We start from the raw sequence: 21,264 nt of genomic DNA, 5'->3' as shown, positions 1-21,264 counted from the left end.
TCTGAGTCATTTTTAAAACCCCAAATCTAGTAATAATAATAATGTAATAATACCAACAATTCCATTTAATTGACGTTTTACTTAAAGCAGCGATTTTCAACCTTTTTCATCTCATGGCACACATAAACTAATTACTAAAATTCTGCAACACATCAAAAAAATCGGTTTTGCCAATCTTTAAAAATAAAATAGATATAATTTTGATTTATTTACAAAAAATACATAATAGTAATTACCCTTTTTGCTCCAAAGTGACTTCTTTAAAAATCAGGTGCCTAGAGCTGGCCGGTTTGGCTCAGTGGTTAGAGCGTCGGGCCACAGACCAGAGAGTCCCGGGTTCGGTTCCCACTAAGGGCATGGAACCTCAGTTGCAGTTTGTCCCCAGACTGCTTGGGGTCGTGTGGGCGGCAACCATTGGATGTGTCTCTCTCACACTGATGTTTCTCTCTTCCTCCCTCCTGCTCTATCTGAAGATAAATGCAAAAATGTCCTCGGGTGAGGATAAAAAAAAAAAAAATTATAAAAATCAGGTACCTATACCTGTACATAAAGATTTCTGGTACCAAGGATTAACCAATCAGATGCAACCTTATTATGCAATGTGACCAATAATATACAACTCTAATATATGATCTATATATTTATGGCTTAAGACAGGCTATTCACACTGGATAGCTATTGTGTTGACTATTGTTATTTTTTTATTTGCCAACCTAAGGGAAAAGAAGTCAGTGCCCCTGACTAAATAGACAGGTATTGCATGTTTTAAAAATTTTGCAGCACACTGGTTGAAAACCGTCAACCTGAAGGGACAAAGTTTCATTTTTACTTACCTTGCCATCAAATTTGGAATATTCATTAAAGGGGTTATTCAACTGCAAAGGGCATTGCTCCAGGCGTACAGATAATATTGACTGCTTTCCAGAACTTGGAGGTTTCTCTTTGAGGGACTTTTTTTCAAACAGTGACTTTAACTCCTGGGCTGTGATAGAAGAGAAAGATAAAAAAATCTTTGTGATTACACACACAGAGAGAGCCAGACCACCTTCCCTAAAAAGTCTTCCTTGGAACCTTAAAGAGGGAGGGCCCAGGGACATATTCAGATCCAGTGTGTGAAAAAAGCCTCACGTATACTTCAATGTTTGTACATTGAAAAACACGCAGATCAGGATTGTCAATTTAGAAGAACTAGGGTTTAAGGATGGGGGGGCAGAGTCAACAAACCAACAAAGCAGCCATTCTATAAGAAGCCTATTCACAGCTAGAGGACCTGAGCATTGGCCTGGCTTTGCCACTATCAGGTGTATAATACCAGACAATTCACTAAACCTTTCTGAGCTTGTCCAATTAGATAATCTTGAAGATCTCCCCTGGCTCTAACATTGTGTGATTTTGGAATTACAGTTCCTCAAGGTCAAGGTCAACATCTTAATCTTCTCACACCCTCCAAAGACACCTAGCACAAAAATCTGGAAAAAAAAGCTGAGGAGGAGGAAAAGAAAAAGGTATTATAATAATAGTAGCTGACATTTACTGAGCAAGCCAATGTATCTCATTTACTTCTCATAACGAGCCTGTGAGGTAGATACTAGCATTATCTCAATTTTGTTAATGTGGAAACTGAAGCTTAGAATATGATTAGCCATAGGCCACATACACAACTCATAAGTAGCAGAGCTAAGAGAGGCACCCAGCCAAGGCTCTTAGCCATTCGGAACTAATGAACAAAGTAGACTCTCAATAAATAAATTTTGTTGCATGAATCATTGAATAAAATAATTACTGAAGGAATTCCGATTCAATTACTCATTAGTAATTGAAGACAAGTTAGTTCCGTATCTTCTCAAAGATCATTTAATTCTCTAAATTAACCTGAACATCATCTAAGGTAGTAGTTCATTGATAAGTACATAGGGGTTCATTATATCTTTTATTTTTGTGAATATTAGAAATTTTCATACTTGGTTTTTAAAATCAATCTCAGAACTTAAAATATGCAATGAATAGGTTAAGCTCCATTCTACTCTTGAACACAGCCAAACTGAACTGAGAGAAATCAAACATAACCCTGAAATAGTCACTTAGACATTTTTAAAAATGTAACTAATTTCCTGTCTGTCAGCTTTATTCTGTCTCAGTGGGTGTGAGCTGGTGTCTCGTGCTCTGGTCTGTATTTCCCTGGTGACGAGAGGTGCTGAGCATCTTTTGTTGGCCATCTTTTTTGGGGGGCGGGGGAGACAACACATTTTATTGTAAAATATGAAGCAGCAATAATTCAAGCATGTGAGTTTCCGCTTTATAATCCTAGCCAGAGCACAAAATGACTGGATATCCCATCAACACGAAGCTAAAAACAAAGAAACACCATGAAGACAATGCCATATTAAAATCTCTTTCTCTTCATAAAAAATAAAAAAATAAAAAAAATGTAACTAAAATTATCTTTCAACACACTAGTAGGGCAAATTTATCAAATGAACCCCTATAGATTTTAATTGGCAAACCAGCAAAAAAGGACCCAATTCTTTTTTTAAAATGTGGCACTTGACTATCCAATTTCAGATACTAAATATTTAAATACATGTAATCAACAAATATTAAATGCACACTTGAAAAAGTTGTAGATTAAATTAAAGGGGTATTTTAAATATTACATTTACTATCTCTGCAATTCAATATATGGAAAGCATACCTTAATAAAAAAGTAAATAAAAAGGGAAAGCCTATATAAATATCCTCTACCTGCTGATAATTCCCAAATGACTATTCCTAGACTTAAATACCCCTCAAAATTACATACTTACATATTCAACTTTCTTTTTTGTTTGTTTTTTAGAGAGAATGGAAGGGAGGAAGAGGGGGGAAGAGAGAAACACTGATGTGAGAGAAACATACACACATGACCCTGACCAGGAAGCTGGGGATAGAACTTGCAACCCAGGTATGTGCCTTTGACTGGAGTCGAGCCCTTGACCCTTTAGTCTGTGGATCAATGGTCTAACCGTTGAGCAAAACTAGCCAGGGCTACATATTCAACTTTCTATTTGACACCTCCACTGGGATATCTAATAGGTTACCTCAAACTCTGCATGTCCATAACCAAACTTTTGGTCTTCCCCCAAAACCGCCCCTCTCACAATCTTATCCTTCTCAGTCATTGACAACTCAATCCCATTAGGCCAAAGAGCAAAAAAGAAAATCTGAAATTGTTTTTAATCATATTGTTAATAATTACACTGGTATTTCTATTGTGGAACCAAGTTTACAGTGTAAGAGAAAACATACATAAACATAAAATTGAAAAAAGTTAAATAAACACTCTGTAATCCTTAATTTAATTGAAATTATCAACATTAACTCAGGGGTGGGAGGGGTGGGAAGGAGGGTATCAATAAGGAAAAAAGGAGAAACATCTGTAACAAAAATAAATTTAAAAAAAAGACATTAACTCGGAATGTATTTCCTCTTTTAAAAATCTTTTTTTTTTTCCTGAGCTCTATGCCCTAGAAAGGCTGACAAGGAAACACCAATCCAGTAATGCCATTGACCAGTAAAATGAACTGAGACTCCTTGGAGAAAAGGGTGATTCCCAATTTGGAGAAGGAAATGTCTAAGAGGAGTCTCAAATATCTTGTCATACAAGAGAGCAAGGAAACTATGAAAGATTGATTACTAGAATTGTGTCAAAAGAACTTAGAAGTCAATGTGAAGGGACTTACTATACAAAGGAACAATTTTAGCATTAAAAAACAAAAAACTGTAATGAATTGAAAAATTCAAAATATGGCCCTGGCCGGTTTGGCTCAGTGGTTAGAGCGTCAGCCTGCGGTCCTGAGAGACCTGGGTTCGGTTCCCGCTAAGGGCACGTACCTCGGTTGCAGTTTGTCCCCGGCCCTGGTGGGTCGTGCGGGTGGCAGCCACTCGGTGTGTTCCTTTCACATCGATGTTTCTCTCTCTCTATCTGTTCCTCTCTCTCCCTCCCACTCTACCTGAACGAGAAATGGAAAAATGTCCTTGGGTGAGGATAAAAAAAAAAAAAATTCAAAATATGCTTTAAAATCCCATGAGTTCATAAAGATACAAAGGGGAGCTGACTCCGAAGACTGTCACAGGGGGATTCGGAATCAGACAACGGCCGGCTAATAAATGGCTCTTACTTGGGGGAAAAAAAAAAGATACAAAGAGGAAAAACTCTCATCGGTCACCTATATGATGCTAGAGAACAAATTCTTTTAATTCTGAAAATTACTAGAAGGAAAAAGAATCAGCATTTATCCTGCACGGACTGTATCTGAGGATAACCAAATAATATTAGGGAAAATTCTTCCTTATAAAAAAACAAATTAATGAAGATAGACTGATAAAATTAAAAATCACTATTTTGCAACTTCTAATGAAATAATGCATTTAGGTAATGCCCTCCAATGCGACAAAAATCATTGCTGATGGGAGTGATTTAATCATGGATGGACAACACCTGATTCTAACACCAATCTTAATGTCACAAAAAATACAAGCAATTCCATGCTTCCTAATACCATGCAATAGAAAGTTCAACATGTATAAAATATTCTTACCAAAAATTAAACTTCAATCTGAGCAAGTCTCTAGTAACCATCAGCATAGGAAATAAAAAGGACAGAGGAGCATATTAAATGAGACCATAGAGACACAATTAGCAAAATCCAGAACGAAGGAAATTCTATGGGACAAATGACCCAGTTTCTTCAATTAATAAAGTGAAAAAAAGTGAAGGAGAATCTATAGATTAAAAGGAAATGAGGCCCTGGCCAGTTTGGCTCAGTGGTTAGAGCGTAGGCCTGCGGTCTGGAGAGACCCAGATTCGGTTCATGCTAAGGGCGTACCTCAGCTGCAGTTTGTCCCCAGCCCTGGTTGGGTTGTGTGGGTGGCAACCACTTGATGTGTCCCTTTCACATCGAGTTTCTCTCTCTCTCTCTCTCTCTCCCACTCTATCTTAACAAAATATTGAAAAATGTCTTCAAGTGAGGATGAAAAAAATAAAATAAAAAGGAAATGAGATATGTTAACCAAAAGTAATATGTGGACCTTAGATCTAGGCCTGAACAAATAAACCGGGGGAAAAAAAGAAACAATGGAAACAATCACAGAAATGTTCAATAATATTAAAGAATTCCTGATAATTATTTGGAGAGTGGTGGTATTACAGTTTCTTATGTGTTGAACAACCCGTAAGGCCATGGCCAGTGTGGTTCAACTGACTGAGCATGATCCCATGCACCGAAGGTTGTCAAGTTTGATTCTGGTTAGGGCACATACCCAGGTTTTGGATTCAATGCCTGGTTGGGGTACATACGAAAGGCAACAACTGATCAATGTTTCTCTCTCTCTCTCTCTCACTCCCTCTACCTTCTTCTCTCTCTAAATCAATAAAATTTTATTTTAAAAAACAGCCCTGGCCAGTTTGACTCAGTGTTTAGAGCGTTGACCCACAGACCAATGAGTCATGGGTTCGATTCTGGCCAAGGGCATGTACCTCGGTTGCAGTTGGTCTCCAGCCCTGGTCAGGGTCATGCGGGAGGCAGCTGGTCAATGTGTCCCTTTCACGTCAATGTTTCTCTCTCTCTCCCTCCCTCCCACTCTATCTGAAGAGAAATAGAAAAACAGAAAAATGTCCTCGGGTAAGGATTGAAAAAAAGAAAAAAAAACACACACACACACTCATAAGTATTTAAGTATGAAATGATATAATAGCTGGGATTTGCTTAAAAATAATCTGGGAGGGGAGTGGAGACAAGCTATAAGTTAATAACTACCAAAGCTGGGCGATGGTTATATGGGGGTTCATATGCCATTCTTTCCAGTTTTGTGTATGTTCTAAATTTTCTATAATAAAAAGTATTAAAGAAAATTTAAGCCAGAAATTTAAAAAGTAACATATATTACTACTCTGATCAAATCACTTCACTGAAAGTAAAAATTAAACTTCTTCCATGATCAAGTCTACTACTTACACCTCTGATTTCACTCTTCCCCTTACTTTACTCTACTCTAACCAATCTGCATCCATTCTTGCTATTCCTTGAATATATCAGGTACATTTCTGTCAGAAACTTTTCATTTGCTGTTCCCTTGTCTTAGAACACTCACCTCCCAATGTCTGCCTGGCTCACTCCTTCACTTCCTTCAGATCTCTGCTCAACTATCACCTTCCCTAAGAGTACTTTCCTGATCATTCTATATAAAATAGCAAAATCCCCTGCATTCCTTATGCCCCTTACCTGGCAACATTTTTCTCTATGCCACTTATCCCATTCTGACTTGCTGTTTGTTTACTATTTCCCCCACAAGCTCCTTGAGGACAGGGACTCTGTCTTGTTCACTGATATATCTGCTAGGCCTACAACAGTGCCTAATTACCCTTGCAAGCTGTAGGAGCTTAATGAATAACTCTGGACCAGAGCAGAAAAAGTAGTTGTAGGGATAGAAAGCAGATCTGGAGGAGCAAGGAGAGAGCAGATGGGCACAAAAAAGCAGATAAAATGGGGGAGGCCATGAGAGCCCTTTCTCCTAATTCCAAACCAACAGCTGGCCCAGCCGGTGCGGCTCAGTGGACTGAGCATCTTCCCATGGACTGAGAGGTTCGGTTAGATGCCTGGCTTGCAGGCTCGATCCCCAGTCGGGGAGGCATGCAGGAGGCAGCCAATAAATGTTTCTCTCTCACATCAATGTTTCTATTTCTCTCTATCTAAAAAATCAATAAAAACATATTTAAAAAGAAAAAGTTATAGCTGTACTTCTTGAATTGCTCAACTTCAAGTTGCTCTTCCATTTCAACTTCATTTGCTTTTGTTATTTGCAACTGGAAAATCCTAACCAATATAAACAGTTGGAAGTCCCAAACAAACTCGAAACTAAAAAAAAAACAATAGCCTAAAAATTAAATGATCAGGTTTATGAGAAAGCATATAGTATAGCATCCAAGAAGATAAGAATGGATATTAGAACTAATAAGGGTGCAGCCCTGACCAATTTGGCTCATGGGGTAGAGTGTCAGTATGAGGACTTAAGAAAGATCACCAGTTCAATACCCCGCCCCGATTGGGGTCATGGGAAAGGCAACCAATCGATGTATCTCTCTCACATTAATATTTCTCTCTCCTTCTCTCCCTCCCTCTCTTCCACTCGACCTAAAATCAATGAAAAACTATCCTTAGGTGAGGATTGACCAAATAAATAAAGAATAAGGGTTCACTGAGTGGCTGGATACAAAACAGATGTATAAAAACAACATATTTCTTTATAAGAGGAGTATGACAGTTATGGAGAAGATGTTATTTACCCGGGTAGCATGAAATACAAAACATCTAGAAATAACCTTAATAAAAAATGTAAAAATGCAGGAACAATACAGCGACAACACCAGACATTGCATTTATGTAATATTATACAAAAAAGACCACAGGAAGTACGATTAGAATATTTTAAAATATATATCCACATATATAGAATCTGTAAAAATACATCAAAATGTTAACAATAGTAGTTCCTCTGAATGTGAGATTATTAGTAGCTTATTTACATTTTTATACTGTTTTCAGATTTTCTATAATGATTTTTTTTTTTTTTAAACAAAGAGGCTTTAGGTCTGGTCGGGTAGTTCAGTTGGTTACAGCAATGTCCTGATTTGCCAAGGTTTCGGGTTTGATCATCAGTCAGAGCACATATAAGAAACAACCAACTGCCCTGGGCGGTTTTGCTCAGTGGTTGGAGCATCGGCCCGCAGACCAGAGAGTCACAGGTTTGATCATGGTCAAGGTCATGTATCAGTTACGGTTTGGTCCCTGGCCCTGGTTAGAGTCATGCAGGAGGCAAACAATGTGTACCTTTCTCACATCAGTGTTGCTTTCTTTTGCACTTTCTCCCCCCCCACCTTTTTTTAAAAATCCTCACCTGAGGACATTTTTCCATTTTTTGTTCAGATACAGTGGGAGGAAGAGAGAGGGGGAGAGAGAGAGAGAAAGAGAGAAACATCAATGTGAAAGGGACACATCGAGTGGTTGCCACCCGTACAACCCAACCAGGGCCGGGGACAAACCGCAACCGAGGTACATGCCCTTAGCGGAAACCGAACCCGGGTCTCTCTGGACCGTAGGCCAATGCTCTAACTGTACAGCTGAACTGGCCAGGGCTCTCCCTCCCTTCTTAAATGGAAAAAAAAGTCCTTGAGTAAGGATTTAAAAAAAGAGCCCTGGCCGGTTTGGCTCAGCGGTTCGAGCGTTGGCCTGCAGTCCAGAGAGACCCCGGTTTGGTTTTCGCTGGGGGCACGTACCTCGGTTGTGGTTTGTCCCTGACCCTGGTTGATCGTGCGGGTGGCAGCCACTCGATGTGTCCCTTTCACGTTGATGTTTCTCTCTCTCTCTCTCTCTCTCTCTCTCTCTCTCTCTCTCTCGCCCCCTCCCTCCCACTCTATCTGAACAAAAAATGGAAAAAATTGTCCTCGAGTGAGGATTAAAAAACAAACAAACCACTAATGAATGCATAAATCAATGGAACAACAAATCAATGTTTCTTTCTCTCTCCCTCCCTCTCTTCCTCGTTCTCTCTCAAATCAATCAAAAAAGAGGCTTTGGCAATTTTCTGGAACCCTGGCCATAGCTGACACACAGAGAAGAAAATGAACAAGGAACACCAAAGACTTCTCAATACCCAAAGTTCCAGCTGGCTACAGTATGGGAGAGAATGGAGCAGAGTGGAAAGACTAGCATCTTTGGCATCAGACTGACTGGGAGAGAATTCTGAATTTACCACTTACTACTTGTAAGTGATTGAAAAAAGTTCTCTAGCCTCTGGGCTCCAGTTTTCTCACCTATATTATAGAAATAACAACAGCCAGTTTGTAAGACTTGCATGCAAACTTAGTGGCTGGCATGTTATATACCAGTAGTCCTCAGAGCTGCTAACTCATCAGAATCTCCCAGAGCGCTTCTGAAAATACAGATTTATGGACTCCAACCTCTATCTACTGAATCAGGAATTCCAGAAGTAGGGCTCAGAAATTTATATGGAATGTCATTATATCACATACTTTAGGATGCATTTCTGATTTTTATACAGCCACTACTCCATCTGTGAATTGTTGCGTTAAAAACCAGTAACAGAGGTTACATGAAGAAAACTTTAGAAATATTTATAAATAATTGATATAAACTATATTGTTTTGAGGTTTTTTTTGTTGTTTTTTTTAATCCTCACCCGAGGATATTTTTCCATTTTCTGTACAGATAGAGTGGGAGGGAGAGAGAGGAAGGGAGAGAGAGTGAGAAACATCGACGTGAAGGGACACATTGAGTAGCTGCCACCCGCACGACCAACCAGGGCCGGGGACAAACTGCAACCGAAGTACGTGCCCTTAGCGGGAACCGAACCCGGGTCTCTCCGGACCGCAGGCCGTCGCTCTAACCGCTAAGCCAAACTGGCCAGGGCTTGAGTTGTTTTTTTAACTTCTTCTGTAAATAGCCTTATCTTCCAATTAGACCTCAAATTTCTTTTTAAAAAATTGTTTCTACTGATTTGAGACATAGAAAGGAAGGAAGAAGAGAGAAACATCAATGAGTGAGAACTATCAATCTGCTGCCTCCTGCACGTCCCCTTATTGGGGATCGAGCCCACAACCTGGCATGTGCCCTGACCAGGAATTAAACTAGTGACCTCTCTGTGCACAGGATGACACTCAACCAACTGAGTCACAGTGACCAGGAGACTTCAAACTTCTTGAGGACAGGAATCATGTATCCACCCCAAGCACCTCACATAGAATTACTATGCACAATGAAGTCATGGAAGAAATACTTGTTAAATGATTCAATGAATAAGAGCAACAGCTAATTTTAGAAAGAATATGCCAAAACCATTTAAAAACAATAAAACTAAAAATACTGAAATTTTATTTGACTATATTCTCATTTACTTATGCAGTTTGGGTTATAGAAATACTAAAGGGATCTTACTCTAAGGTATTTTATCATGAGGTCTCACTGCATATGGATCAGTAAGTTCATAAAGAACTTTGGGGTATGGACCAGATGGCTTCTAAGTTGCCTTCCAATTCCCCTATTAAAAGGTTGCATTTATGCTGTGTCTTAAAGGATAGAATGCATTTAGACAGAATTGTGCAAAAACATTCCAGTGAATATCATCATATTCATAATGATGATTCTTCTAATGGGAAAGAAAATAAAACAAAGATAAGAAAAACCGGTGAAAGGATTTTAACAAAACGTAAATAGCAGAAATAGAATGAAGGAAGGAATAAATGATTACCTAATCAAATTTCTCAATTAAGATAAAAAAAATTTGGTCATGGCATTTCTTGCCAAAAGAGAGTGTATGTTTGAGAGCTATATGACAACAGAATGGCTGCTCAGTTTGCCAGGTAGATATCTAGTAGACTGCTGGCTCCACTTTTCTAACGCATTTCAGGATACCCAGAATGCCAAGCTGTGGTAATGATGGAACACAGCTTAACAGAGATTTCAAAGACATTCTTTTGTGCATTGATGAGGTTCACTCTAAATGTCAGGAGTAACCACCAGACAGGCTACTGGTCTGGCCACAATCAAGGTCAACATTTCAAAGCATGAACAGGCATATTAAGGAGCTTTTCCAGAAATAAGATCACGAGATCAATAATTGAAATCTGTGAAAGACAAAAATAAGAGGAAAGGAAACTGAGGGAGAGAGAAGTATTCATATATAATGGACAACGTAGTTAACAAACAAAAGCAAAAAGATGACTATTTATTTCTCCAGTATATTCTGTGAAATACTGAATAAATAAAGTGTATTAGACTTTGAGGAGTGGGAGATACTGTATATCAAAATTTATTAGATGTATCTCATTATTAAATTACTAGATATATCAAGATTTGAGTTGAAGAACTTATTTCTCACATTGTAAAATGGATTAACGCAGTTATATCTGAAATGCTCTATTCATTCTATTATTTACTTAAAAATTTCTAAGGAAGTGAAGAAGGCAAAACAAAGGGCAACTGGAGAGATGGGCTAAGAAAAAATGACTCTCGTATTTATTTATTTTTTGTGGTGTGGGAACTGAACCCAGGACTCTCTGGTCCGCAGGCCGACACTCAACCGCTGAGCCAAACTGGCCAGGGCAAAACTGACTCTATTTATTAAGAAGAGATTAACAGGAAAAAACATTAAGACATAAAAATGAACAATACAAATCATATAAAGGATTTTCAGTTTGTGTAAATACAACAGAGAAGTATTCACTGGTTCAAGAAAAGGCCAGCCTAGAAAAGACTTTTTTTTTTTTTTTTTTTTATCCTCACCCGAGGACATTTTTCCACTTTTTGTACAGATAGAGTGGGAGGGAGAGAGAGAGAGAGAGGGAAACATCGATGTGAAAGGGACACATCGAGTGGCTGCCACCGCACGACCAACCAGGGCCAGGGACAAACTACAACCGAAGTACGTGCCCTTAGCGGGAACCGAACCCGGGTCTCTCAGGACCGCAGGCCGACGCTCTAACCGCTGAGCCAAACCGGCCAGGGCGAAAAGATTTTTAATGTATCAAAAAGAATATACAGCCCTGGCCGGTTTGGCTCAGCGGTTGGAGCGTCGGCCTGCGGTCCAGAGAGACCCGGGTTCGGTTCCCGCTAAGGGCACGTACCTCGGTTACAGTTTGTCCCCGGCCCTGGTTGGTCGTGCGGGTGGCAGCCACTCGATGTGTCCCTTCACGTCGATGTTTCTCTCTCTCTCTCTTCCTCTCTCTCCCTCCCGCTCTATCTGAACAAAAAATGGAAAAGTGTCCTCGGGTGAGGATAAAAAAAAAAAGAATATATAGGCCCAGCCAGTGTGGCTCAGTGGTTAAGCGTCGACCCATGCACCAAGATGTCACCAGTTCAATTCCCGGTCAGGGCACATGCCCAGGTTGTGGGCCTAAACCCCAGTGGGGGCATGCAGGAGGTGGCCAATTGATGTCCTCTCTCATAGATGTTTCTCCCTCTCCCTCTCCCTTCCTCTCTCTCTAAACAATAAAGAAAACAAAAATAATATATAGGGCCCGGCCAGTGTGGCTCAGTGGTTGATCATCGACCCATGCACCAAGAGGTCATCAGTTCGATTCCTGGTCAGGGCACATGACCAAGTTGTGGGCCAAATCCCCAGTGGGGGGGCATGCAGGAACTGGCCAATCAATGTCCTCTCTCATCAATGTTTCTCTCTCTCTCTAAAAGTCAACAGAGAAAAAAATGTAAAAAAAGAGAAAAAGAATATATAGAAAGTCATAGAAATGAAATGTAAGACAAAGAAGTGGAATTTCTGGTTCTACAGGATCATCATTTAGAAGCAACCATTAAGAAAATCATGACCTAGTTGGTCTTGCTCAGCAGTTAGAACATTGGTCCACGGACCAGAATCTCAGGTTCCATTCCGGTCAAGGGCACATACCTTGGTTGCAGTTTGGTCCCCAGCCCTGTGCAGGAGGCAACCAGTCAGTATGACTCTATCACATCAATGTTTCTCTTTCTCTTTCTCTCTCTCTCTCTCTCTCTCACTCTCACTCTCCCCCCCCCCCCCACTCTATCTGAAGATAAATGGAAAAATATCCTCGGTGAGGATTTTAAAAAAGAAATAAATTAGACCCATTGAGCACACTCAGGTTTACAATCAGAGTAGGAGAAAGCAATAACCACCTTATATAGTGTGGTTTAACAGAAAGAGAGTGGCCTTTAGATGCAAACAGTGCTACATACCAAACATGGCTCTATGTCTCACCTAATCAATACCTACACCTTATAAGATTGGTGCACTGCAGGTAATGCACTGTAAAGTGCTTAGAACAGCACTAGATAGGTGTTGATGCTAATATATTAATCATTAATATTGCTAGTTTTATAATAGTATGTAGCAATGGAGTCAGTCAACAAAAATTCACTGGACATCTAGTAAATACCAGGGTGGCATTGGGAGGTGCTGGGAAGATATAGAAGACAAACTGAAGATAATTCTTTGATAGGAAAATAAAGAGAGAAAGTCTAGGAAACATGATATAAACATTGGAAAGTATTTTAATAGCAATTTATTTTGACTTGCTTTTAAAAAATGTCTTCTCTTATTGAAATCAAAGCTTTGAGAATACATAATATAGCCTGCTTCTTAATATATGATCATATGAACATATGCTGCAAATGCTAATACCACTAACATAATGGTTTTTTAGCTAAAGGAAAGAATTAGCATATATGCAAAGAAGATTATTACTGGGGCCACTAATAAAGCAAGGTAAAGTCTAGGTTAGAACTGCCAGGAGGAATCTACAGCCCAGAGGCCCATCCAAATCATAGGTACCTCTTGGTTCTAAGAATAAGGTTAGTACCATGACAATTTGTACAAAATGTGCCTGCTTTACACACATCAGTTCCTGTGACCCAGACCAAAGAGTGGCCCAAAAGACAAGACCTAAAGAACACCCAGCCTCAGAAGACCAAGGCACTCAAATGAAGAGTTCAAAGTTCAAAACACAAGAGGCATTTGCCCAGAAGATTTAAAAAGATGAACTAAAAGTTAAAGCTCTTATATAATTATATACACTAAATATATAAATCTCAAATTAACAATTAAAATTATATCCATTTACCTGATTGCTTAGAATTTCTTTCTTTCCACTGAATATTTTTGCATTTGATCTGGTTTTGTCTCTCTTTTCGAAGTCGTTCTAATCTCTGAGCTTGAAAAGAAATATTATAACTATAAGTTTGTCAATGAAAGTTTACTATAAACAAAGACATAATTAACTACCTTTATATGAATAAAGATGTTTTATATTGTAAATGTAGGGGAAAAGTCATAAAATTTTAAAGGTGGCACCCCTGAAAAGCAAATACCAACAAAAACATGAAAATATACTTGATTTATAATTGAAATTAGAGGATATAAAACATTAATAGAGATCATAAAGATAGTATTAACATGGAAGAGAATAATAAAATGTGAAAACTTCTGTGATTAATATGACATTTCATTATATAAATCATTAATAACGGTCTTAAAGGAATTTTAATGCACAAATGAACTGAAGTGAATATTACATTACAGGAATAAAATTACTGTTATGAATTACTCTACCCGTTTCAAAAATTAAAGATAAATGAACTCAGACTAGACTATTAAAGTTTTAAATATAAAATCCTTTATCTAAAAATCATGAAAATTATAAAATGTCAAAGCTATATAAATTAGCATAGCTTTTCTTCAGTGGGCTGAAACAGTTTATAGGTAGTAAAATAAATGATTTGTATCTTTGTAGCATTAGTCAAATCTTAAAATGAACAATTTTTCTTATACAAAATTTTAAGATATGCTGAAAGGATAAAGAAGTAAATTCCTTGGTCACAGGACACCACACAATCTTAATTAATTATTAGCATATAAGTGCTATCTTAAGAAATTCCAACAACAATAACAAATCATCACCTAAAATTATGCATTTGTGATTATATTACTACAGGCTGATCAACCTTCAAAAATCAGTTGAAGTGATCTTTAAAATAAATATTGTCCAGCATACATTAACAACTGCTACAGATATCGAGACCAATGGAAAAGAAAGTCACAATTAGTGCCAACTCTCAAAATTAGTTCCCTCTTGTACTTCCTATTGTGGCACAATACTAACAAAAAATAAATGAGTAAATTTCCCTTTCAAGGTAGGAAATCATACACTCCTGCCTTAGCACCGTGGTAGGAAAACACAAACTAACTTGCCAAAAATTTAAACTATGCTGGCAAAAGCATTCTGACAATGCCACTATATCTAACCAAATCTCACTCCATTCGATTGCAATTAATAAATGTGAAGGGTACAGCCAAAGTAATATAATCAAGAAGCTCTCAATTGAGCAGCATTCTCCTACTGAAATCCATTCAACCTGTCGTATAAGATATCATCTCAATAACCTACAAGAAAGTCAGTTTTAACAAGAGAACTGAGAATCAATGGTTCTAAATTATATTCAAACCTTCACTCAAATTCTATTTTGATAAAAGTTCCTTTAGATACTAGAAAATGCTATTAATTATTTTCACCAAGAGAACAAATTATTCTTTGTGGATGTCACAGAACAGTGAATTCTGAAACAAAACCTTAACATGCCTGTCCCTGTAAATTGTATCCTGCTCTACCTGCAGTCTCCTTCATGGAAATATTTTCAATGTTCTACTACATCTCCTGCTACGACTTTTCCTGGGAGTTAGCAGGTTACTGCTACTGATTACATTATATTTTCTGAATACCCTCCCCAAAAAATCTCTTAAAATACCCTGTCATAGAACTACATTATATACTTTAAATAATTTATCTAAGTAAAGGTCTTGGTTCATCACATTTCCTTTGAAATGCTTCCAAAATATATATATATTACAAGTTGAGCACTTTTAAGCCACAAAGATCAAAGTGTAGAGATCAACTTAAGAAAATCAAGTAATATATCAAAAACAGGAGCACCTTTTCTAATCTCACACCCAATGTAGAAATTCCTATTAAAAGCAGCCCTAATAAATATTCAGCTGTCTCTTCCTAATCCCCCAACCCTTACAATTCTTCCAAGGGCAAGAACTGTCTCAGGTAGCAGCCCTCCTTGGCTGATCAGCTGCCTGTATAAAAGGCCCTGTATTATGTCAACCTGAATGAAATCTGCCTCTAGGAAATCTACCTACTAAGACTAATGTTGCTCGGTTGAAGATACTCAAACAAGTCGACGGTCCTTTCTACAGACTTTTTAGAAAACAGAACATCCAACATGCCTCTCATAGCCAACTTTTCCACTATTCCTCTTCTAATTTCTTATTCCTTGTCTGTCTATTTTTTCTAATAGTATCATTCCAGAGGCTCTCCATTAAGTGCCAGAGATGGACATATTGCTTTGATTCACTCTTGGTGTTAATACATGCACGTTCCTATTTATGCAGAGACTTTCCCATTAAACCAGTCCAACATTATACATTATTCTATAAGATTGTTTACTGATTTAAAACTTAAAAGACATGATTAAAAGACAATGTTTACCTGTATTTGAGCGTCTTCTAATACCAAAGTCCCAACTTGAGGTAATATCGACTGACTGGGCATATACATAGCCCTGAGTCTCACCATTGCTTCCCTGAATTTCTGACCCACTGTCTCCAGGCATTGAAGGAGGATGAATCTTCTCTAGGTCAACATCATGATCAATAAGAACCATCTCACACATTCCTGTGTCATCACTGGTCACATGTGACTGTCGAATATGAGCTAGAATGATAGTTGGATTGTCCAAGAAGGCCATCCTTTCTGTGGGCCAATTTCCTTAAAAGGCTATTTTCTCCTCTTCATATTGTTTCACGGGCTCACCTACCTAGAAACATGATGTACATAGCAATATTTAAGAATAAGGCAGAAAATGACTGAATCATTTTTCAAACAAATTCAATGTGATAAAATGCTACCTTGAAAATCAACATTTATTCCTGTACTTAGGAGTTTAAAAGAATTAAGTTTAAGCTGAAAGGAAATTCTTATAAGCACTATGGACTAAGGCTCTAGTCAATGAGATCTCCATGGTACCAAAAGATGCTTGTGCCTGGCTGGTGTGGCTCAGTGGATTGAACGTTATCCCAGGGACTGAGAGGTCTTGGTTCGATTCCTGGTCAGGGCACATGTCCAGGTTGTGGGCCTGATCCCCAGTGGGGGTACATGCAGGAGGCATGTTTCTCTCTCTCTAAAATCAATAAAATAAAAATAAAGAAATGTTTAAGTCAGTAAAGAAAATAACATTTTTATAAAGCATAAACAATACATTTTCCTTTCTTTCTCCCTTTATTCCATCAGTCTTCTCATTACTTTAGGTGATAGAAGAACAAGTTGTATTTTCCTGAAATGATGTGCTAAAGTATAAAACTGCATTTTTTTCAGTTTATATTCCCCCGTCATATGGTTGGTGAAGTATCTAAAAGGTCACAGACAACATTTTCTGAGTTACTAAGAACTTCACAAAAATGTACCAACAAAGTAATTTTGTTCAATAAATATATTTTCTTTTCTTCTGATTTAAGATAGCATTGTGCTTTTAAAACAAACTTATTAATCAAACTTGTCTGTTACCAGATTAATTCCTTATTTTAGAATCCTAATTATAAGAACTGCTTCCTGAATCCTGCTAAAACTGCAATGCTATTTATTCTGGGAACAAGATGGTACCTCCTCAGTTAGATGGGAATACTCAACAAAGAAAATATTACAGAACAGTGGTTAAGAACCTAAGACCCGCCCTGGTCGGTTTGGCTCAGCGGTTAGAGCGTCAGCCTGCGGTCCAGAGAGACCCGGGTTCGGTTCCCGCTAATGGCACGTACCTCGGTTGCAGTTTGTCCCCGGCCCTGGTTGGGTCGTGCGGGAGGCAGCCACTTGATGTGTCCCTTTTACATCGATGTTTCTCTCTCTTTCTCTCTCCCTCCCACTCTATCTGAACAAAAACTGGAAAAATGTCCTCAGGTCAGGATATAAAAAAAAAAGAACCTAAGGCCCTACAGGTAAAACTGGCTTCAAATCCTGGCCCCTATCACTTGCTAGCATGTGATCCTGGTCAAAATAACGTTAACTTCTTTGAGCCCATTTTCTTTCTTCATTTTAAAATGGGAGTCTCGACCTGGCCGGTTTGTCTCAGCGGTTAGAGCATCGGCCTCAAGTCCAGAGACCTGGGTTCGGTTCCCGCTAAGGGCACATACCTCGGTTGCAGTTTGTCCCCGGCCCTGGTTGGGTCGTGTGGGTGGCAACCACTTAATGTGTTCCTTTCGAGTCAATGTTTCTCTCTCTCTCCTCCCTCCCCCTTCCTCTCCCCCCCCCATTCTGAACATAAAAATGGAAAAAATGTCCTCAAGTAAGGATAAAAATAAATAAATAAGATGGGAGTCTCATACAGAAGATAATGCAGATAGAGTGCTCCAAAGAGTACCTGGAACATCACTAAATATTAGCTGCTATTAATAATAATGATGATGATAAAAAAAAATACCATCACCAATTTCAGCTTTCAATTTTTTGTTTAAAGTAATTCTAAAACATATCAACAATTTGCCCTTTTCTAGTAACTTCACAGTAAGTAAATTAAGTGTGTGTTTCCTTTGTGACAGAGAACTCTGCAGGTCAACTTCGTCACCTCCCTGCTCCTCTGAAATAATTAGGAAGTACAATGATGTGAAAGCTGGACTGAATATGTTCCTTCAAACAGTTCTGGAATTTCTCAAAACACCTATAACACTAGATTTTCTTGTCACCTGTTTCTTCTAGAAACGAAACATGGGGGAAGTCTAATTAATAAATTATAGCTAATTCAGGTTTTAAAATTTGCCTGGTAACATATTCTATTGACATCACTTGGGTCCTAAAATAAAGACACTGAGATTAAGAAAAAGTTTAACTGAGGAGCATCTCTAACCAAGTGAATTACATTAACCTTAGCTTTTTTCCCTTTAAATATATTCACTGAGTACTTATTTTACATTGAGGCTAATGGGAAATGCAAAGTTAAGGAAGGCATCCCTAAGTCAAAAAAAGTTAATACCTGCCCTGGCCGGTTCGGATCAGCGGTTAGAGCATCAACCTGAGAACCGAAGGTCTCGGGTTCCATTCCGCTCAAGGGCACATACCTGGGTTGCAGGTTCAATCCCCGGCTCCAGTTGGGGTCATGTGGGAGGCAACCAATCCATGTGTCTCTCTTACACTGATATTTCTGTTTCTCTCTCTCTCTCTCTCTCTCTCTCTCTCTCTCTCTCTCTCTTTCCCTCACATTCTCTCTAAACATCAATGCAAAAATATCCTCAGGTGAGGACTAATAAAAAAAAGCTTACACTCTAACACTGACCAGGTATATCTCCTAATACAATGTGATTCTTCTATGTGTCAAGTTTCTGAGGCATTCAGTCTCAGAAATGTTAAGGTCAGCCCACCATTTTAAATGTATTAATCAAAAAATTATTACAGAATTAAAGGGGAGCATTTAAATTTCACACACACACATATATAAAACTTATTATATAGCCACAAAAAGATGTATACAACCATAGAATTACTGATGAGAGTATTTGTTTTGTAACAGAATCACAGGATCACAGATCACCAGAGCTGCAAACATTCTTATAGCAATCACAATAAGGTCTTCCCCATAAAAGGAAGGGAACTAGTTGCCAGCAAAAGAGAGGCAGGTGCTTTCAACTTCACATTAAATAGGTCACCCCTGCAAAAACAAGGGCATCAGTGAGGAACACATTTAATGGGTGTTCTGACACTAAGAAGTCAATTGGTAAAGTGCAAAGCAACACAAGTATACTGAAGTATCCTCAACAGAATCTTTTCAAAAAAATGTATTGGCTCCATCACCTCTTATGAAGAAAAGAGTTATGGGCAAACACTTATGACTGCACACACCAACTTCCCAACCTTTTTATATAATATATTTTTACTGATTTTTTAGAGAAAGATGGAAAGATAGAAACATAAATGTGAGAGAGAAACATCGACTGGCTGCTTCCTGCATGCCCCCTACTGGGGATCGAGTCAGAAACCTGGGCATGTGCCATGACCAGGAATGGAACTGGGACCTCTCAGTCCACAAGACTACACTTAAGCCACTGAGCCACACCAGCTGGGCCCAATTCCCTAATTTTATCCTTACAGAACAGAGCCCTTAAAACACCCCAACATGAGAAGACATCCTCTCTATTAATACATTATGACTTCATACAATGAGGAGTCTGTATGACTCACTCAACAAATATGCATTCAATACCAGTTCCTTTTAAAAAAAAATTTTTTTAATTGATTTTTTTAGAGAGAGGGAGGGAGAGGGAGAGTGAAATCTCAATTGGCTGCCTCCTGCACACCCCCTACCCAGGATCGAACCAGCAACCTTTCCAAGCACAGGACGGCACCCAATCAATTGAACCACACTGGCCAGGGCAATACCAGTTCTGATAGGGAGCTCTCCAAAGTACTGTCTGAGAAATGTGCTTTCTACCTCCTATGACAAGTACTTGAGGATTCAGACTGTAAGTCCCAAAAGGACAGGGGCTACAACACCACTTTCCTTCTAGTAACAAAGGATCTTACACATGGCAAGAATTCAAAAAATGTTGCTGCCTGGCTTCCAAGGACTATACAATTCTGTTGTAGAAATTAGACATATATGAGCATGTAATGGGTAAGTGAGATTATAAAGAAAGGATTGCTTTTTTTCTATTAATACAGATACAAGAACTTCTCTTCAATGTGCTCTTCAAAACTGTCACCTTGGGACACTATCAACTTATTCCAACACTACTTTTCCAAACCAAAGAATATGTTTTAAATCACTTTAAAAGCAGCAAATTATCATTTGAAGGTAGATTTGATTTCTAACACACAGATATTCTGAACACAGATTAAAAACAAGTTATTTTCTCTGATCAGTTATGGGAAGATTAAAGATGTTTAAAACTAATGTTGGCAGGGGTTCAGAAAAATAGGACTCTGTTTAGAGAGGATAATCTTGGATGATGGAAAAGTTCTATAGAAACATGGGGGTGATGGTTGCACAACAATGTGAACATACTTAATGGCTCTGAATTGTACACTTAAAAAGTTAAAATGGTAAATTTTATGTTATATATATTTTATCACAAGTTTTTGTGTGTGTTCTTTTATCCTCACTCGAGGACATTTTTCCATTTTTTGTTCAGATAGAGTGGGAGGGAGGGAGGGAGAGAGAGAGAGAGAGAGAGAGAGAGAGAGAGAGACATCGACGTGAAAGGGACACATCGAGTGGCCGCCACCGCACAACCCAACCAGGGCCGGGGACAAACTGCAACCAAGTTACATGCCCTTAGCGGGAACTGAACCCGGGTCTCTCTGGACCGTAGGCCGATGCTCTAACCATTGAGCCAAACAGGCCAGGGCTACCACAAGTTTTTTAAGTTTTTAAAAGGTCTATGAGCCCAGCCGGTGTGGCTCAGTGGTTGAGCACTGACCCATGCACCAAGAGGTCGCCGGTTCAATTCCCAGGCAGGACACCTGCCCAGGTTGTGGGCCTGATCCCCAGTGGGGGGCATGCAGGAGGCAGCCAATTGATGTCCTGTCTCATCGATGTTTCTATCTCTCTCTCCCTCTCCCTTCCTCTCTCTCTAAAATCAATATAGAAAAAAAAATTTCTTTAAAGGTCTATGAAGTGCCCTGGCTGGTTTTCTCCACGG

The 21,264-nt window shown here is 38.7% G+C and overlaps 1 protein-coding gene across 18 annotated transcripts in view; it reads right to left on the bottom strand.

Annotated features, from left to right (window-relative positions):
* The window catches only part of MAPKAP1 (MAPK associated protein 1), a 236,174-nt gene that overhangs the window by 193,119 nt on the left and 21,791 nt on the right, over positions 1-21,264 (bottom strand). For all 18 annotated transcript variants that reach the window (XR_004959477.1, XM_036260486.1, XM_036260494.1 and 15 more), the window contains 3 exons: positions 16,073-16,400; positions 13,646-13,735; positions 834-982 (listed from right to left, as the gene is read on the bottom strand). Coding sequence is in view for 17 of the 18 variants with exons in the window: in XM_036260486.1 (XP_036116379.1) it covers positions 834-982; positions 13,646-13,735; positions 16,073-16,331 (498 nt within the window). In the remaining variant the exon portion in view is untranslated. The remainder of the gene's footprint in view (positions 1-833; positions 983-13,645; positions 13,736-16,072; positions 16,401-21,264) is intronic.

This window comes from Molossus molossus, unplaced genomic scaffold (assembly GCF_014108415.1).
Source record: "Molossus molossus isolate mMolMol1 unplaced genomic scaffold, mMolMol1.p scaffold_m16_p_14, whole genome shotgun sequence".
Lineage (NCBI taxonomy): Eukaryota > Metazoa > Chordata > Mammalia > Chiroptera > Molossidae > Molossus > Molossus molossus.
Note: the sequence above shows the minus strand (reverse complement) of the source record. Positions and strands in the feature narration are given on the sequence as shown.